At 38.9% G+C, this 13,515-nt stretch overlaps 1 protein-coding gene across 3 annotated transcripts; it reads left to right on the top strand.

Annotated features, from left to right (window-relative positions):
- Positions 1 to 247: 247 nt before the first annotated feature.
- Positions 248 to 12,996, top strand: LOC131806651 (DNA polymerase subunit gamma-2, mitochondrial-like). 3 transcript variants are annotated; one of them, XM_059131189.1, is made up of 4 exons: positions 3,271 to 3,511; positions 4,083 to 4,743; positions 6,137 to 6,235; positions 6,312 to 6,603. In XM_059131189.1, exons 2-4 carry the CDS (start codon positions 4,677 to 4,679, stop codon positions 6,581 to 6,583), a joined length of 438 nt encoding a protein of 145 aa, XP_058987172.1. In that variant the 5' UTR covers positions 3,271 to 3,511; positions 4,083 to 4,676; the 3' UTR covers positions 6,584 to 6,603. The 3 variants fall into 3 exon arrangements, with proteins under 3 accessions (XP_058987171.1, XP_058987170.1, XP_058987172.1); XM_059131188.1 differs by lacking the exons at positions 3,271 to 3,511; positions 4,083 to 4,743; positions 6,137 to 6,235; positions 6,312 to 6,603 and adding exons at positions 248 to 1,093; positions 12,548 to 12,643; positions 12,718 to 12,996; XM_059131187.1 differs by lacking the exons at positions 3,271 to 3,511; positions 4,083 to 4,743 and adding an exon at positions 253 to 1,093.
- Positions 12,997 to 13,515: the final 519 nt, after the last annotated feature.

Raw genomic sequence — 13,515 nt, 5'->3', positions numbered from 1 at the left:
ATTTTTTAAAAATATGTGTGCACTTATATACATGAAATGTTTATAAAAGATGCGAACTAAATTTCATTTCATTATTTACCTTACAAAGAAATGCAGTACTTAGTTTAAAAAAAAATGTTTTATTGACAATTTTGCCATTTTGGTTAGAAAAAAATAAATAGTGCTTTTTACGCTTTTTTAAGGAAAGTTTTTACGCCATTTACGCTTTCCTGGTTTTTAATTACGCTTCTAGCTCTCAAAATGTTGGCAACACTGGCCGCTCTATTCTAATTTAAAAGTATTGACAATTCGGAAAATTATTCGGAGATTATTATCCTCAGAACTGTCCACCCATGGCGCATGGCCTATGAACTTTTCTCTGTAGTAGAAAGTGAAGAAATTTTTGTTTTGTCACATATAAGAACTAACAAGACTTGATCGATGAAGCGGGCTTTGGAACTGTTGCGCGAATCAGAATATCTGAAGTCATGTCAGGGTGATAGCATTGTTACTTACGCGAAGTTTCTTAAAAATGGCCGTATATTTAAGGAAGAGTTGTGCAATAGTTGGAAATTGCTGGGATCATGTTCAAAATTAGAGCTAGAAAATATAACTATCCCTGTGGAGGGAAATTGTCTATCATTTTTACAATATCAAAACTTTGCAAAATATTTTCACAAAGAATTTAAAAGTAATATAAGTCAACCAATTGTGTTCCAAAGAATCAACCTCGATCCGAAACGAAAGCAGGATTCACTTTTGCAAATAAAATCGTCCAATACTGTTAGTTTAGTCCGTGATTACTTTATCCATTCGTCTCGTGCACGTGACACCTACTATAATATTCAGCGGGAGCGCAAAATATGGTGGATGCGCTACTCTGCCGATCCTAGTCGTTATGTTGTAGGAACACTTGACCCATCAAAATATATCGAGGGCTGTCTTGAAAATTATTGTCAGGCCGTAACGATCAAGTCGCTATTTTCCGACGACGCTATCATAATGGAGACAATAGTCTGGGCAGAGCTAAATCCGACAAGGAATGTCAATAATATTTCAAATATTGGAGTCTCAGTTGTTAGATCTGTTGTTGATTTAAATTTGGCAACGATTGGTAAGTGATAAATTTTATTGCATAAGAAATTTCTTGTGTCCACACGAATCTTTCTAAAAGTTTTCACTGGTACTCCTTGTGCCTATTTACAAATATACTCCCCAAAAACGTTTTGTATATATCCTTGGTTTTACTTCGTTTTTAACAGATAAACGCAATGAGTTCGAACAAGTACCAAATTTTTAACCAAGTAGCTTAACGACATTTGGCATAAGTTGAGTTTAGGGGCTATGCTTGGATTGACCTGAAAATTTTACCGCAGGTAGGTATTTGTAACCTGATTACGGCAATATAATTTTTTTGTGGGGGAAATACCCGGTTACCCGGTTATTCGACCCAAAAGTTCGGATACAACATCCGGTTTATATCGGTTCTACGTAACCGATATCAATAATATGGGTATCATTTGAAAGCTTATGAAAATACCTATCCAACAAGTGGTCATATGACGGGGTAACTGGAGAAATTTCGGAGAAATTTAGGAAAATGTGCATTTTTGTATGAGTAATTTTTGAAAAACCCATAAAAACTCGAAAATGGACCCATTATAGGGTCTTAAAATCTATACACAATATTATAGCTAACACTATTGCCTTTCCAAAATGGTGTCATATGTGTTGATATCTTTTGTAGTTCCGAAGATATTGACTTTTAAAGTCGTTACTTATGAAAGCAGTTTGAGTGAACCCAAGTTTTGTGTCGGGTTTAACGTTCTTGTTAATCTGCTTTGTTTTTAATTTGGTGTTGTTAGAATATTATGGATCGCGTAGTCGGTGTTGGACATATCCCAGAGGAGAAAATCTTAAGCCCCGGCCGAAGGCCGGCTGCTTACAAAAATTACAATTTTTAGAAAAACTATGGATCGCGTAGCCGGTGTTGGACATACCCCAGAGGAGAAATCTTAAGCCCCAGCCGAAGCCCGGCTACTTTCGAAAACTACAGTTTTTAGGAAACTATTGATCGCGTAGCCGGTGTTGGACATACCCCAGAGGAGAAAATCTTAAGCCCCGGCCGAAGGCCGGCTACTTACAAAAATTACAATTTTTAGAAAAACTATGGATCGCGTAGCTGGTGTTGGACATACCCTAGAGGAGAAAATCTTAAGCCCCGGCCGAAGGCCGGCTACTTACAAAAATTACAATTTTTAGAAAAACTATGGATCGCGTAGCTGGTGTTGGACATACCCTAGAGGAGAAAATCTTAAGCCCCGACCGAAGGCCGGCTACTTACAAAAATTATAATTTTTAGAAAAACTATGGATCGCGTAGCCGGTGTTGGACATACCCTAGAGGAGAAAATCTTAAGCCCCGGCCGAAGGCCGGCTACTTACAAAATGTACAATTTTTAGAAAAACTATGGATCGCGTAGCCGGTGTTGGACATACCGCAGAGGAGAAAATCTTAAGCCTCGGCCGAAGGCCGGTTGCTTAAAAAAGCTATAAAGGTCAAAGTCAATGCATCTAGACTGGAGAAAAATATAATTTAATGAATTCTATCTCTTATATCCACGGAACCACAAAAGATATCAACACATATGACACCATTTTGGAAAGGCAATAGTGTTAGCTATAATATAGTGTATAGATTTTAAGACCCTATAATGGGTCCATTTTCGAGTTTTTATAGGTTTTTCAAAAAGTACTCATACAAAAATGCAAATTTTCCTAAATTTCTCCGAAACCGGTTCCAGCTACCCCGTCATATGACCACTTGTTGGATAGGTATTTTCATAAGCTTTCATAATGATACCCATTTTATTGATATCGGTTACGTAGAACCGGATGTTGTATTCGAACTTTTGGGTCGAATAACCGTGTAACCGGGTATTTCCCCCACAAAAAAATTACATTGCCGTAATCAGGTTACAAATACCTACCTGCGGTAAAAATTTCAAAATGATCCGAGCATAGCCCCTAAACTCAACTTGCTCCCGACATTTACCTACATGTAAAACCTCGAATTTTTCGAATAAAAAATGTGTTGATTCAAACAATAGTTTTCTTCTTTAAGTGAGGAAATAAAGTGTTGTCGACTGAAAGTTCTGGAGGGATACTGTTCTGTTTCCTGCCAATGTGAATTACAGATGATTTTGGTGGTGACATTTTAACCCCAGATTTGTTTGTCAATTTGGCTATTTCCTGTATAAATAAAGAGAAAAAATTGTCACATCATTACTTTACTTTACTAGGTCGTCAGCATATAGGCAATGAAAATGTTGAATTTATTATATCATTAGTGCTTTTGTTACGAAGTGGTCAATGTGTCCTGGAGCCTTTGCACAATTTTGCTGTTCTTTGTTCGCTGGGTGTAACGAACCATGATAGCTTTTTTGAAATAATTCGTTCCATTAGCGAAATTGACCAGTAACCGGAAAAGTTAATTGGGTCAGTAAAGTGGGTGCTGTTTACATTGATTACAGGTATAGTGTGTGTAGTGTTTATTCAAGATATTTTGCTCCATACAATAGAAAGTTTTGAAAACTTGTTGCTTTTTCTTTCTATTTTCATATCTAAATTTGGCATAGCGTACACAAGTATACAACTTCCCCACTATGGTAAAATGTTTTGTTCGTCCGTATTCGTCCGTATAGCCAAATACGTGATGTCCATGTCTTAAAATCTACCAAATAATAACGTTTTAAAAATTGATACTTTCTAAATTCACCCAACTGTAACATTTTCCAATTATTAGATTCATATTTGTTGTATTTACCTCATTATTCAACGGACTTATTTTATATTTCTTCACCAGCCTTATGAAATGTTATAATCATATAGTAGCCTTAGATAAACAAACTATATTTGAATACAATTTTCTTCACTTAATTCTGATTACCTGAATTAGTTATCTTATTCTACCACTTCCACCTTTACATCAGGTTATGGACCTTTTGTATCGTTTATCGTAAAATTGTTACGCGGATTACAACAATATATAATTCAATATATATAATTTCATTTTCTTCTGGTTTAAAATGTCTGTTTTAAAAGCTACGTGGACGTAACATTTCGATGTATGGAGAAGACATGCGAAGTCTCATCAATTACTGTCATATTGCAAAGCTAAAACGGCAGGAGAGGTTTGGGATTCTTTGTTAAGCGCATACGAAGACAATGGATTGACCTGATAAGTGGAACTCTTGAAACATTTGGGTTAACTAAAGCCTGGTGATTTTTCTTTAATGCAATTCTGGAGGAAATAATTTAAATGAATTGTCAAATTTTCCGGAAACAGGAAAGCATATCTCCCCAAAAGAATTACCAGCGATTAGAGAACCGGCAGTAACTCTACAAGCGGTGGTGATATTTTTCTGGAAACTTCTAGGAATAGTAATGCTCATAATGAAGAAACTTTATGATAACCAATTCCGGAAAGTGCCAGTCTTCGACTTGCCGAAAGGATTGCTAACTGACCTAAACGTTCTTTGGATTTAGTGCAATAGAATTCGTACTTGATCATCCGATTAATATAGCAGAAGTAAATACATCATATTCCGAGGAGTTGAATCAATCTATGAAAGAAGAATACGAATCGTTAATTGCCAATTGATTTAGCTGCCAAGTACAGTTTGAAAATGCTAAAAAATGAATGCGGTTACAGCTTCTTTAAACGGCACTCGAAAGGAGGAGATCCATATGGAACAGCCCAAAGGTATGAATGATGGAACTGGTAGAGTTTGAAATAGCAAAATTTTCTTACAGGAGGGTTAAACATTATCCGATGCCGATCAATGCATTAATTAAAGAGTGCAAAAGAATGAAATAGCATAGATTGCAATTTATGTAGATGAAGTGGAAATTTTTTGAAACAAATACATTTATATTCAACGTATTAAAAAGACGTTAAAAAATAACTTTAGAATGCAAGACTTGGGCGAAGCATCTTTAATGTTGGGAATCAGAACTACTCAAAACGAAAACTCAAGCAAAATTGATCAAGCAAAGTATTTTAAAAAAGTTCTTAAGTGTTAGACTGCAGCCCAATAAGAACTCCTGTGGATTGTGATAAAAAAAAGATATTGCGACAATCCTGGAAAAGGTCACTGGGAAGCATGTAAAAGGATGATGCGTTATTGAAAAGAATTTTGAGCAATGGTATTGTTTATACTAAAGGTGGCAAAGAAATGGCTGGATAATGCGACGCTGATAATGGCAGTGACGTCGATGAAAGACGTTCGACAACTAGATATGTATTTAATTTTCAAAGTGGTGCTGTGCCCTGTGCCCAAAAAGAGAGAAAACTGTACTGCTCAACAGGGTCTTCTTTCCCCGCTAATTATTCCAAGCCCGTTCCCTTGGCTGTGGTTTCACTCCAAATTGCACGACTTCCAATTTTGTTTCCTGGGTGCTGGACGAATTTCCGTTATTAGACAACATTTTCCATCGGATGCAGCAGGACGAGATGCAATGAATTTACATTGAAGATTAATAGGTTGTCACGAGAGCACAAGAGGATTTGAATTTTTTTCACCGTTGAAATTGATATGACTGAGTAACAATTAAATAACGGATTCCTGGATAAACTGTTCTACATGCCGTTTTCGCCTATGTCAGTTGAAAAGAACCTTGAGACACAAGGTTCCGCCTGGGATATATTATTCGATGACTAACGCAAAACAGGATGTGCTATAGAATGTTCTTGTCGACTTTTATATACTTAGCCACGTTGTTTGTGGACGTCGAATGTACTACTTTCCGACCAAAATTTTTTCCAACCATAAACTACTCCAAAATAACATTTGATCTCGCAAACAACAACTATCTGCGATAAATTGCATTTGAAGTGTAAGTTAAGATACCTTGTTGACCTCTAATTACGTCGGCCTAAGTTAGCTACGCGGATCTGGAAACAAGTCTCTCATAAAAATTTAAAGTTTTAGGAACAGATAAAAATGGGGTATAAATTTTTATTTATATGTTGTTTACGTTTTTTGAAGTTCTTTTCATTTACATATTTGCGGTATACGGTAATGTAAAAAATCAGAACAATTTCAGCTGAGCATATATAATAAATTAAATTTTAACTTTTATTCAATCTTTAATAGGCTTGCTCCTGGACAGCGCAGCTCATGGACTTGAAAGAAATGTTCTGAAAGTAAATCAAAAACTTGCTCCATACCAGTGCCTCTTAGTGCCTTATGAAGGTAATTTAATAACATATTTCATCTTACTAACTATTAAACAAATTATAATTTATTTAATTTTAAACATTTTTTATAGATGATGACGCCATAATTGAACTTTGCAGTCATCTACAACATGTTTTGCAGCGTTCAGGACTTAGAGTGTACAATTTAGAGATTAGTACTGCTAAAAATATTACTAGTATATTAAGTAAGGCTGATTTACTGGGAATTCCTTTTACCATAATAGTGAAGAAAGTTGCCTTAAAAACAGGACTTTTGCGGTTGCGAAATCGAGACACTACCCTATCGGAAACTGTACATATAAGTGACTTGTCGCCTTACATAAATTCAATTTTTAAAGAATGAAAATAAATTTATTATGAATAGTTGTTAAGTGTACTCTGATTTTTAAAGTATAATTTAAGGTATACTCATAGCACAATTACAGAAGGCAAAGCAAACTTCTTAAGTTCAACGGTTTTATGTTAAACATATATTGCAATGTTTAAGATAAATGTACTAAACCCAAAAAATAATAAAATGGATACAGTCGTGGGAATTACAAACATATGCATAGACTAGACTAAAATAAAACCGTGGGGCACGTCAATTATCTACAATCGTTGATTAAAAAGTTTGTTTTGTAATGTTACACTATAATTAGGCAGTTGTTCAACCAACAGCAATGGACGCGTAAATGGGTAACAAATTGTACAATTTTGTGACAAAACTGTATTGTCCAACTATTTTAGATTCCATCTTGTGCAATAAGAATTTTGTTAAAAAAATAAAATAAACAATAACATGCATATTTAAAAGTCTATTGAGCAATGGGTATACTTAACTACTTTCACATTTTTTGATTTACTGACTAGAAATAGAAATAGGTAAAAAAAACTTTTTAAGTTAAAGGGTTTTATGTTAAACATATATTGCAATGTTTAAGATAAATGTACTAAGATCCAAAAAATAATAAAATGGATACAGTCGTTGGAGTTATAAACATATGCATACACTAGACTAAAATAAAACCGTCAATTGTCTTAAAAGTGTTTTTACCTATTTTTTTCTAGTCTTTAGTTTTTAACCTAGCCTCATTTTGCTCAGGTGTTTTGACGCTAATTGTTCCCCTCGTTTCACCTTCACTTTCTTTAGCTCGTTTTGCTTTATAATTTTCATTCGCTGTTTGAAGCCTTCGTTTACGTTGTGTTGCAGTTTCTGTTTTATTTGTGTTTGTATTTTTTGTACCATTTTGTTCTCATTTTGTACAACAAGATGCGCCTGAGTCTTGAGGGGAAAACACTTACGACATATAATTTTTATCCACCCTAAAGCCATACAGTTTTCGGAGCGGTGTACCGCTATCATTTTTAGCCACCCTAACGCCACACAGTCCTTAACAGGCTGGATTAATCATACCTAACTTACAGATGCAATATGCTCAACCACTAAATGGCGTATAATAATAAGATTTAAACTTAATCTTATTTTTATACGCCATTTAGTGGCTGAGCATATCTTAAATATTGATTTAAACGTTGTGTCTGGATTTGTTGCATAGAGAACGATGTATTTTGGACTATGTCAGTGGAAAAGAACCTTGAGACACTTTGGGAACCTGGGATATATTATTCGATGACCAAAGCAAAACAGGATGTGCTATATAATATTTTTGGTGACTTTTATACACTCAGCCACGTTGTTTGAGGACGTCGAGTGTACTACTTTCCAACTAAAATTATTATTCCGACCACAAACTACTCCAAAATTACATTCGATCTCGCAAACAACTATCTGCGATAAATTGCATTTAAACTTAAAGTTAAGATACCTTGTTGACCTATTATTACGTCGGTCTAAGGTTAGCTACGCGAATCTCGTGTGGTGCGCCAACTTTTACAATCCCACGGTTACCGGATTGACCCGAAACAACAAAATCCCAGTTTCGGACAGCGGCTGCCAACCCAGTATGTACATGTTTGTGTTTGTCTATTTTTCTGCATTGGGAACAGCATATCCCGGAATGCGTGCTCCGGATTTTATTGGTCCGTGCCGAAATTGAGGAAAACCCGGACCTTAGTTCTGCTCAGTTTGTCAGAACGTCATCCACCACATATCTGTTTCGGTGTGATGTAATGGATGTAAAGAATGGGTGCACTTCAAGAACTGTTCCCGACTAAGGCGTTTGTGAGACTATTATGTTGCGACTTGCTGCAGTAACGTAGTCACCAGCGAGTCCACTTCTTCGACGTCCTCATCAGAGACGTCGTCGGAGTCGGAGCAACCAACACCGCAGCATCCAACGCCACATGTTGCGTTCCAACTCCGGACTGTGCATCAATCTTACCGCCTGATACTAGGTGATTTTAATGCCCAACATGAGTTGTGGCATTCCGTCCTAGGTAATGACCAGAGGGGATCAGCGTTGGTAGAGCAGATTGACTGCTCCACATTCTGCACGGTTAACGAGGATACCCCCACCCGAAAAAGAGGAGAGTGTCACTGTTCACCAGACTTAACCATGGTGTCACCCGGTCAGATAAATGACTGGATTGGCAGCCCGTCATTTCTCTTCGCTCAGACCATCTCCCGATAATCCTCTCCATAAGCGATAGGGCGAAGCGAAGAGTATTACGTCGCATCAGATCTCTTCCCGCCGAGGAGGAACCACCAAAAGTACCACAAAAGCATTATACTCTATTTCGACACATATTAGTAGAGGACTCAACCAGAACAAGCCGTGTAGCAGAACAGTGTTGGTAGCCCTTGACCTATCAAAGGCATTTGATACGGTCAATCATGCCGTACTGTTTGAGGACGTGCTCTCTGCACCCTCCGGCTTTGAAACGTTGGATAATCAACTATATGTGTGGACGCCAGTCGTACGTGGGATTTTGGAACAAGAAGTCCAAACCCGTAGAGTGAAACAGGGAGTTCCCCAAGGTGAGGTGATATCTCCGAAACTGTTTAACCTTTACCTTTTCGGAAGTCCTCGCCCTCCAGACGGCATGGTGATCGTAGCGTATGCCCAGGGGTCGATGACACATGTGAAAGGTTGAACCCCTACCTCGCGGAGCATGCCGCATACTTCCACGTGAGGAATATATAAATATCTGCCATGAAATCAACGGTCACACTCTTTACCACATGGTCTGCGGAGATGAGAACACGGCTGAATGTGCAGGTCGAAGGGAATTTAAAACCGACCACGGGGTCACATTCGACAGCATGTCCAAGTCGTCCGCACAAGCCACAGCTATCTGCGAAAAGATGAAAAGTAGGAACAAGGTCCTCAAGGCGCTAGCTGGCAGCACTTGGGGTGCGGACAAAGAAACCTTGTTGACCCCTTATAATGCGATAGGTCGGTCTGTGGTCAGCTATGCGACTACAGTGTGGTCTAGTGCTACGCTGTGGAAGCACATCCAGACCTGCCGTAACGCTACCCTGAGAGCTGCGACAGGGTACATCGGGTTCTACGATACCGGATTGACCCGAAACAACAACATCCCAGTTTCGGCCAGCGGCTGCCAACCCAGTATGTACATGTTTGTGTTTGTCTATTTTTCTGCATTGGGAGCAGCATACCCCGGAATGCGTGCTCCGGATTTTATTGGTCCGTGCCGGGATTGAGGAAAACCCCGGACCTTAGTTCTGCTCAGTTTCTCAAAACGTCATCCACCACATATCTGTTTCGGAGTGATGTAATGGATGTAGAGAATAGGTGTACTTCAAGAACTATTCCCGACTAAGGCGTTTGTGAGACTACAGCGAAAGGGATTATGTTGCGATATGCTGCAGTAACGTAGTCCCCAGCGAGTCCACTTCTTCGTCGTCCTCATCAGAGGCGTCGTCGGAGTATGGAACTCCACCGCAGTCTCCAGAAAAGCAACCAACACCGCAGTATCTAACGCCACATGTTGCGCTCCAACTCCGCACTGTACATTATTCTTGCAATTCAATTGCAGCGGACTCTGAGGCAAAATAGTGGAATTTATGGTTCGGAGGAATATTAAGATCGCAGCGGTTCAGAAAACCAAACTGAATCAAAATTGCAGCCTATAACGTTGTTATAGTTTCAACGTACCAAGGAAGGATCGCACAAGAAATGTATGTGCGATCCTTCCTGTTCAGTACAGACCTACCTCGCCTGAGCTGGTCTCTAGTGACCCATCATGGAATGTATAGGGGTAACAGTAAAGTGTGGAACTGCGAGGTAGAGGTGCTTAATGTGTATATCTCGCCGATTAATAGCTGTGAACCGCGTTATTTGCCTGATATTAGCCCATTGTTGGTAGGCAATAACCGCTTGATACTAGGGGATTTTAATGCCCACCATGAGTTGTGGCATTCCGTCCTAGGTAATGACCAGAGGGGATCAGCGTTGGTAGAGCAGATTGACTGCTCCACATTCTGCATGGTTAACGAGGATACCCCCACCCGAAAAAGAGGGGAATGTCACTGTTCACCAGACTTAACCATAGTGTCACCCGACAAGATAAATGACTGGACTTGGCAGCCCGTCATTTCTCTTCGCTCAGACCATCTCCCGATAATCCTCTCCATAAGCAGGTTTCCCGATTTCATAATCTATGAACGCCGCACTTTCCTTAACTATGGGAAAGCTTCAGAGAACCGCCCAACCCTTCTGAGGTTCGGATAACAGAAAGGATTTTCCGAAACATCATCAAAGCTGCAGCCACTCGCTATATACTTGCTGCTCGAATACCCGAGATAAGACCAAACTTCCCAGCGTGATTAGCAAACGAGCGTGATGACCTCCGTCGTACTAAACCTACTGATCCTAGAATCAGTGATTTGACAGTGAAAGTCAACCGGTTGGTACAGGAGCATAAGAGGAAAAATTGGCTAGACCATTTGAAGTTTTACAACATTGGAACCGATTGTGAGTAACCTGTGGTAACGGTTAAGTCACACTCGAACCCTGGAAAAAGGATGATAGGACCTCAGTCACTTTTACGTCGTAACGATGACTGATCCGAAGAGGTGTGCGGGTATTTTAACCGAAAATTTGTCGAGCACCCGAGAGCGATAGGGCGAAGCGAAGAGTATTACGTCGCATCAGATCTCTTCCCGCCGAGGAGGAACCACCACAGTTTACGATGAGTGATGTTGCAATATAGTACCACAACAGCATTATACTCTATTTCGACACATATTAGTAGAGGACTCAACCAGAACAAGCCGTGTGACAGAACAGTTTTGGTCGCCCTTGACCTATCAAAGGCATTTGATACGGTCAATCATGCCATACTGTTTGAGGACGTGCAGAGAACCACCCTCCGGCTTTGAACCGTAACAAGAATAAGAAGTCCAAAGCCCGTAGAGTGAAACAGGGAGTTCCCCAAGGTGAGGTGATATATCCGGAACTGTTTAACCTCTACCTTTCCGGAATTCCTCGCCCTCCAGACGGCATGGAGATCGTAACGTATGCCCAGTGGTCGATGACACATGTGAAAGGCTGAACCCCTATCTCCCGGAGCTTGCCGCATACTTCCACGCGAGGAATATATAAATATCCGGCACGAAATCAACGGCCACACTCATTACCACATAGTCTGCGGAGATGAGAACACAGCTGAATGTGCAGGTCCAGGGGAATTTAATACCGACCACGAACTACCCCAAGATTCTAGGGGTCACATTCGACAGCATGTTCAAGTCGTCCGCGCAAGCCACAGCTATCACAAGATGAAAAGTAGGAACAAGGATTTCAAGGCGCTAGCCTTGTTGACTTCTTATAATGCGATAGGTCGGTCTGTGGTCAGCTATGCGGCTCCAGTGTGGTCTAGTGCTACGCTGTGGAAGCACATCCAAATCACAAACACATCCATCATACCGATGCAGTCGCAGTAGCAGATGCTATTAGCAATTATAAAATGAATGCCGTCCTCGGAGTCCACCCCCATCCATTGCAGCTGAAGAACGCCAGGTGCCTGGACAAACCAGGGTAGTTTTGGCGCAATTACGTTCAGGATGGTGTAGTCGTCTCAATTCGTATTGGTCACGAATTGATGCAGTTGTGCGTGACGCCTGTCCGGCGTGTGATACGGGTCCGCACAATACGCTACACCTCTTATATTGCACAGCCAAATCTACCCAACTCACTCCAGAAGATCTCTGGATACAGCCCATTAAAGTAGCCGAATTTCTAAACCTGGACCTGGAGCAGATTAGCAGAACGCTAATCTTTCTTTTCATTTACTTATTTGCGGTATCCGGTAATGTAAAAAATCAGAACAATTTCAGATGAGCATATATAACTAAAATTTGAATAACTAAAAATTTGAATTGTTATTTAATCTTTAATAGGCTTGCTCCTGGACAGCGCAGCTCATGGATGTGGAAGAAATGTGAAAGTAAATCAAAAACTTGCTCCATACCAGTGCCTCTTAATGCCTTATTAAGGTAATTTAATAACATATTTCATCTTACTAAATATTAACAAGTTATAATTTATTGAATTTTAATTTTTTTTATAGATGATGACGTCATAATTGAACTGTGCAGTCATCTACAACATGTTTTGCAGCGTTCAGGACTTAGAGTGTACAATTTAGAGATTAGTACTGCTAAAAATATTACTAGTATATTAAGTAAGGCTGATTTACTGGGGATTACTTTTACCATAATAGTGGAGAAAGTTGCCTTAAAAACAGGACGTTTGCGGTTGCGAAATCGAGACACTATCCTATCGTAAACTGTACATATAAGTGACTTGACGCCTTACATAAATGCAATTTTTAAAGAATGAAAAACATAATTATTATGAATAGTTGTTAAGTGTACTTTGATTTCTAAACAAATGGTTAGCTTGTCTCTTTAAAAAGCCTTAACTTTGATATACAATGTTGGCTTCCAACTATAGTCAATCTACAAATTTGGCGGTGTTCATGCTTATTACTGTTTTCCTTGTTTTGTGGATTATTGTTGTATTCGTTTCAACTTATTTATATAGAGTGCACAATACATATTTATGGTGAATGAGGGACATGTTGCATATACGCTTATGTTCAATTGTTTTCAATTTGTTGGAGTTTTCGTCGTCAGAATCGATAATAATTTCTAAATTGAATTTAACTATCATAAATAAGGTGTCATCGGTTTATAAAAGTTATGAACCCTATAAAGTATGTTAAAGAGTACGAATCTTTGTCGATTAAATTATGTACGTGAGCCTCTCCGTTCTCCATTGGCAATTACGGAAGAGCTCACTAAATTTAATATGCGTCTTTAAGACTTAGCTCATATTATTTTTAAGATTATTGATGATGATATAC

Source organism: Musca domestica, unplaced genomic scaffold (assembly GCF_030504385.1).
Source record: "Musca domestica strain aabys unplaced genomic scaffold, Musca_domestica.polishedcontigs.V.1.1 80, whole genome shotgun sequence".
NCBI lineage: Eukaryota > Metazoa > Arthropoda > Insecta > Diptera > Muscidae > Musca > Musca domestica.
The sequence above is the reverse complement of the archived record's forward strand: the minus strand, read 5'-3'. Positions and strand labels throughout refer to the sequence as shown.

Excerpts from the sequence above, each read along its gene's own strand:
- LOC131806651 (XM_059131187.1), top strand. The coding sequence starts at position 421 with ATGAAGCGGGCTTTGGAACTGTTGCGCGAATCAGAATATCTGAAGTCA. Across the intron at positions 1,094-6,136 it reads TTTAAATTTGGCAACGATTG|GCTTGCTCCTGGACAGCGCA; the intron begins GTAAGTGATAAA and ends AATCTTTAATAG. Across the intron at positions 6,236-6,311 it reads CCTCTTAGTGCCTTATGAAG|ATGATGACGCCATAATTGAA; the intron begins GTAATTTAATAA and ends CATTTTTTATAG.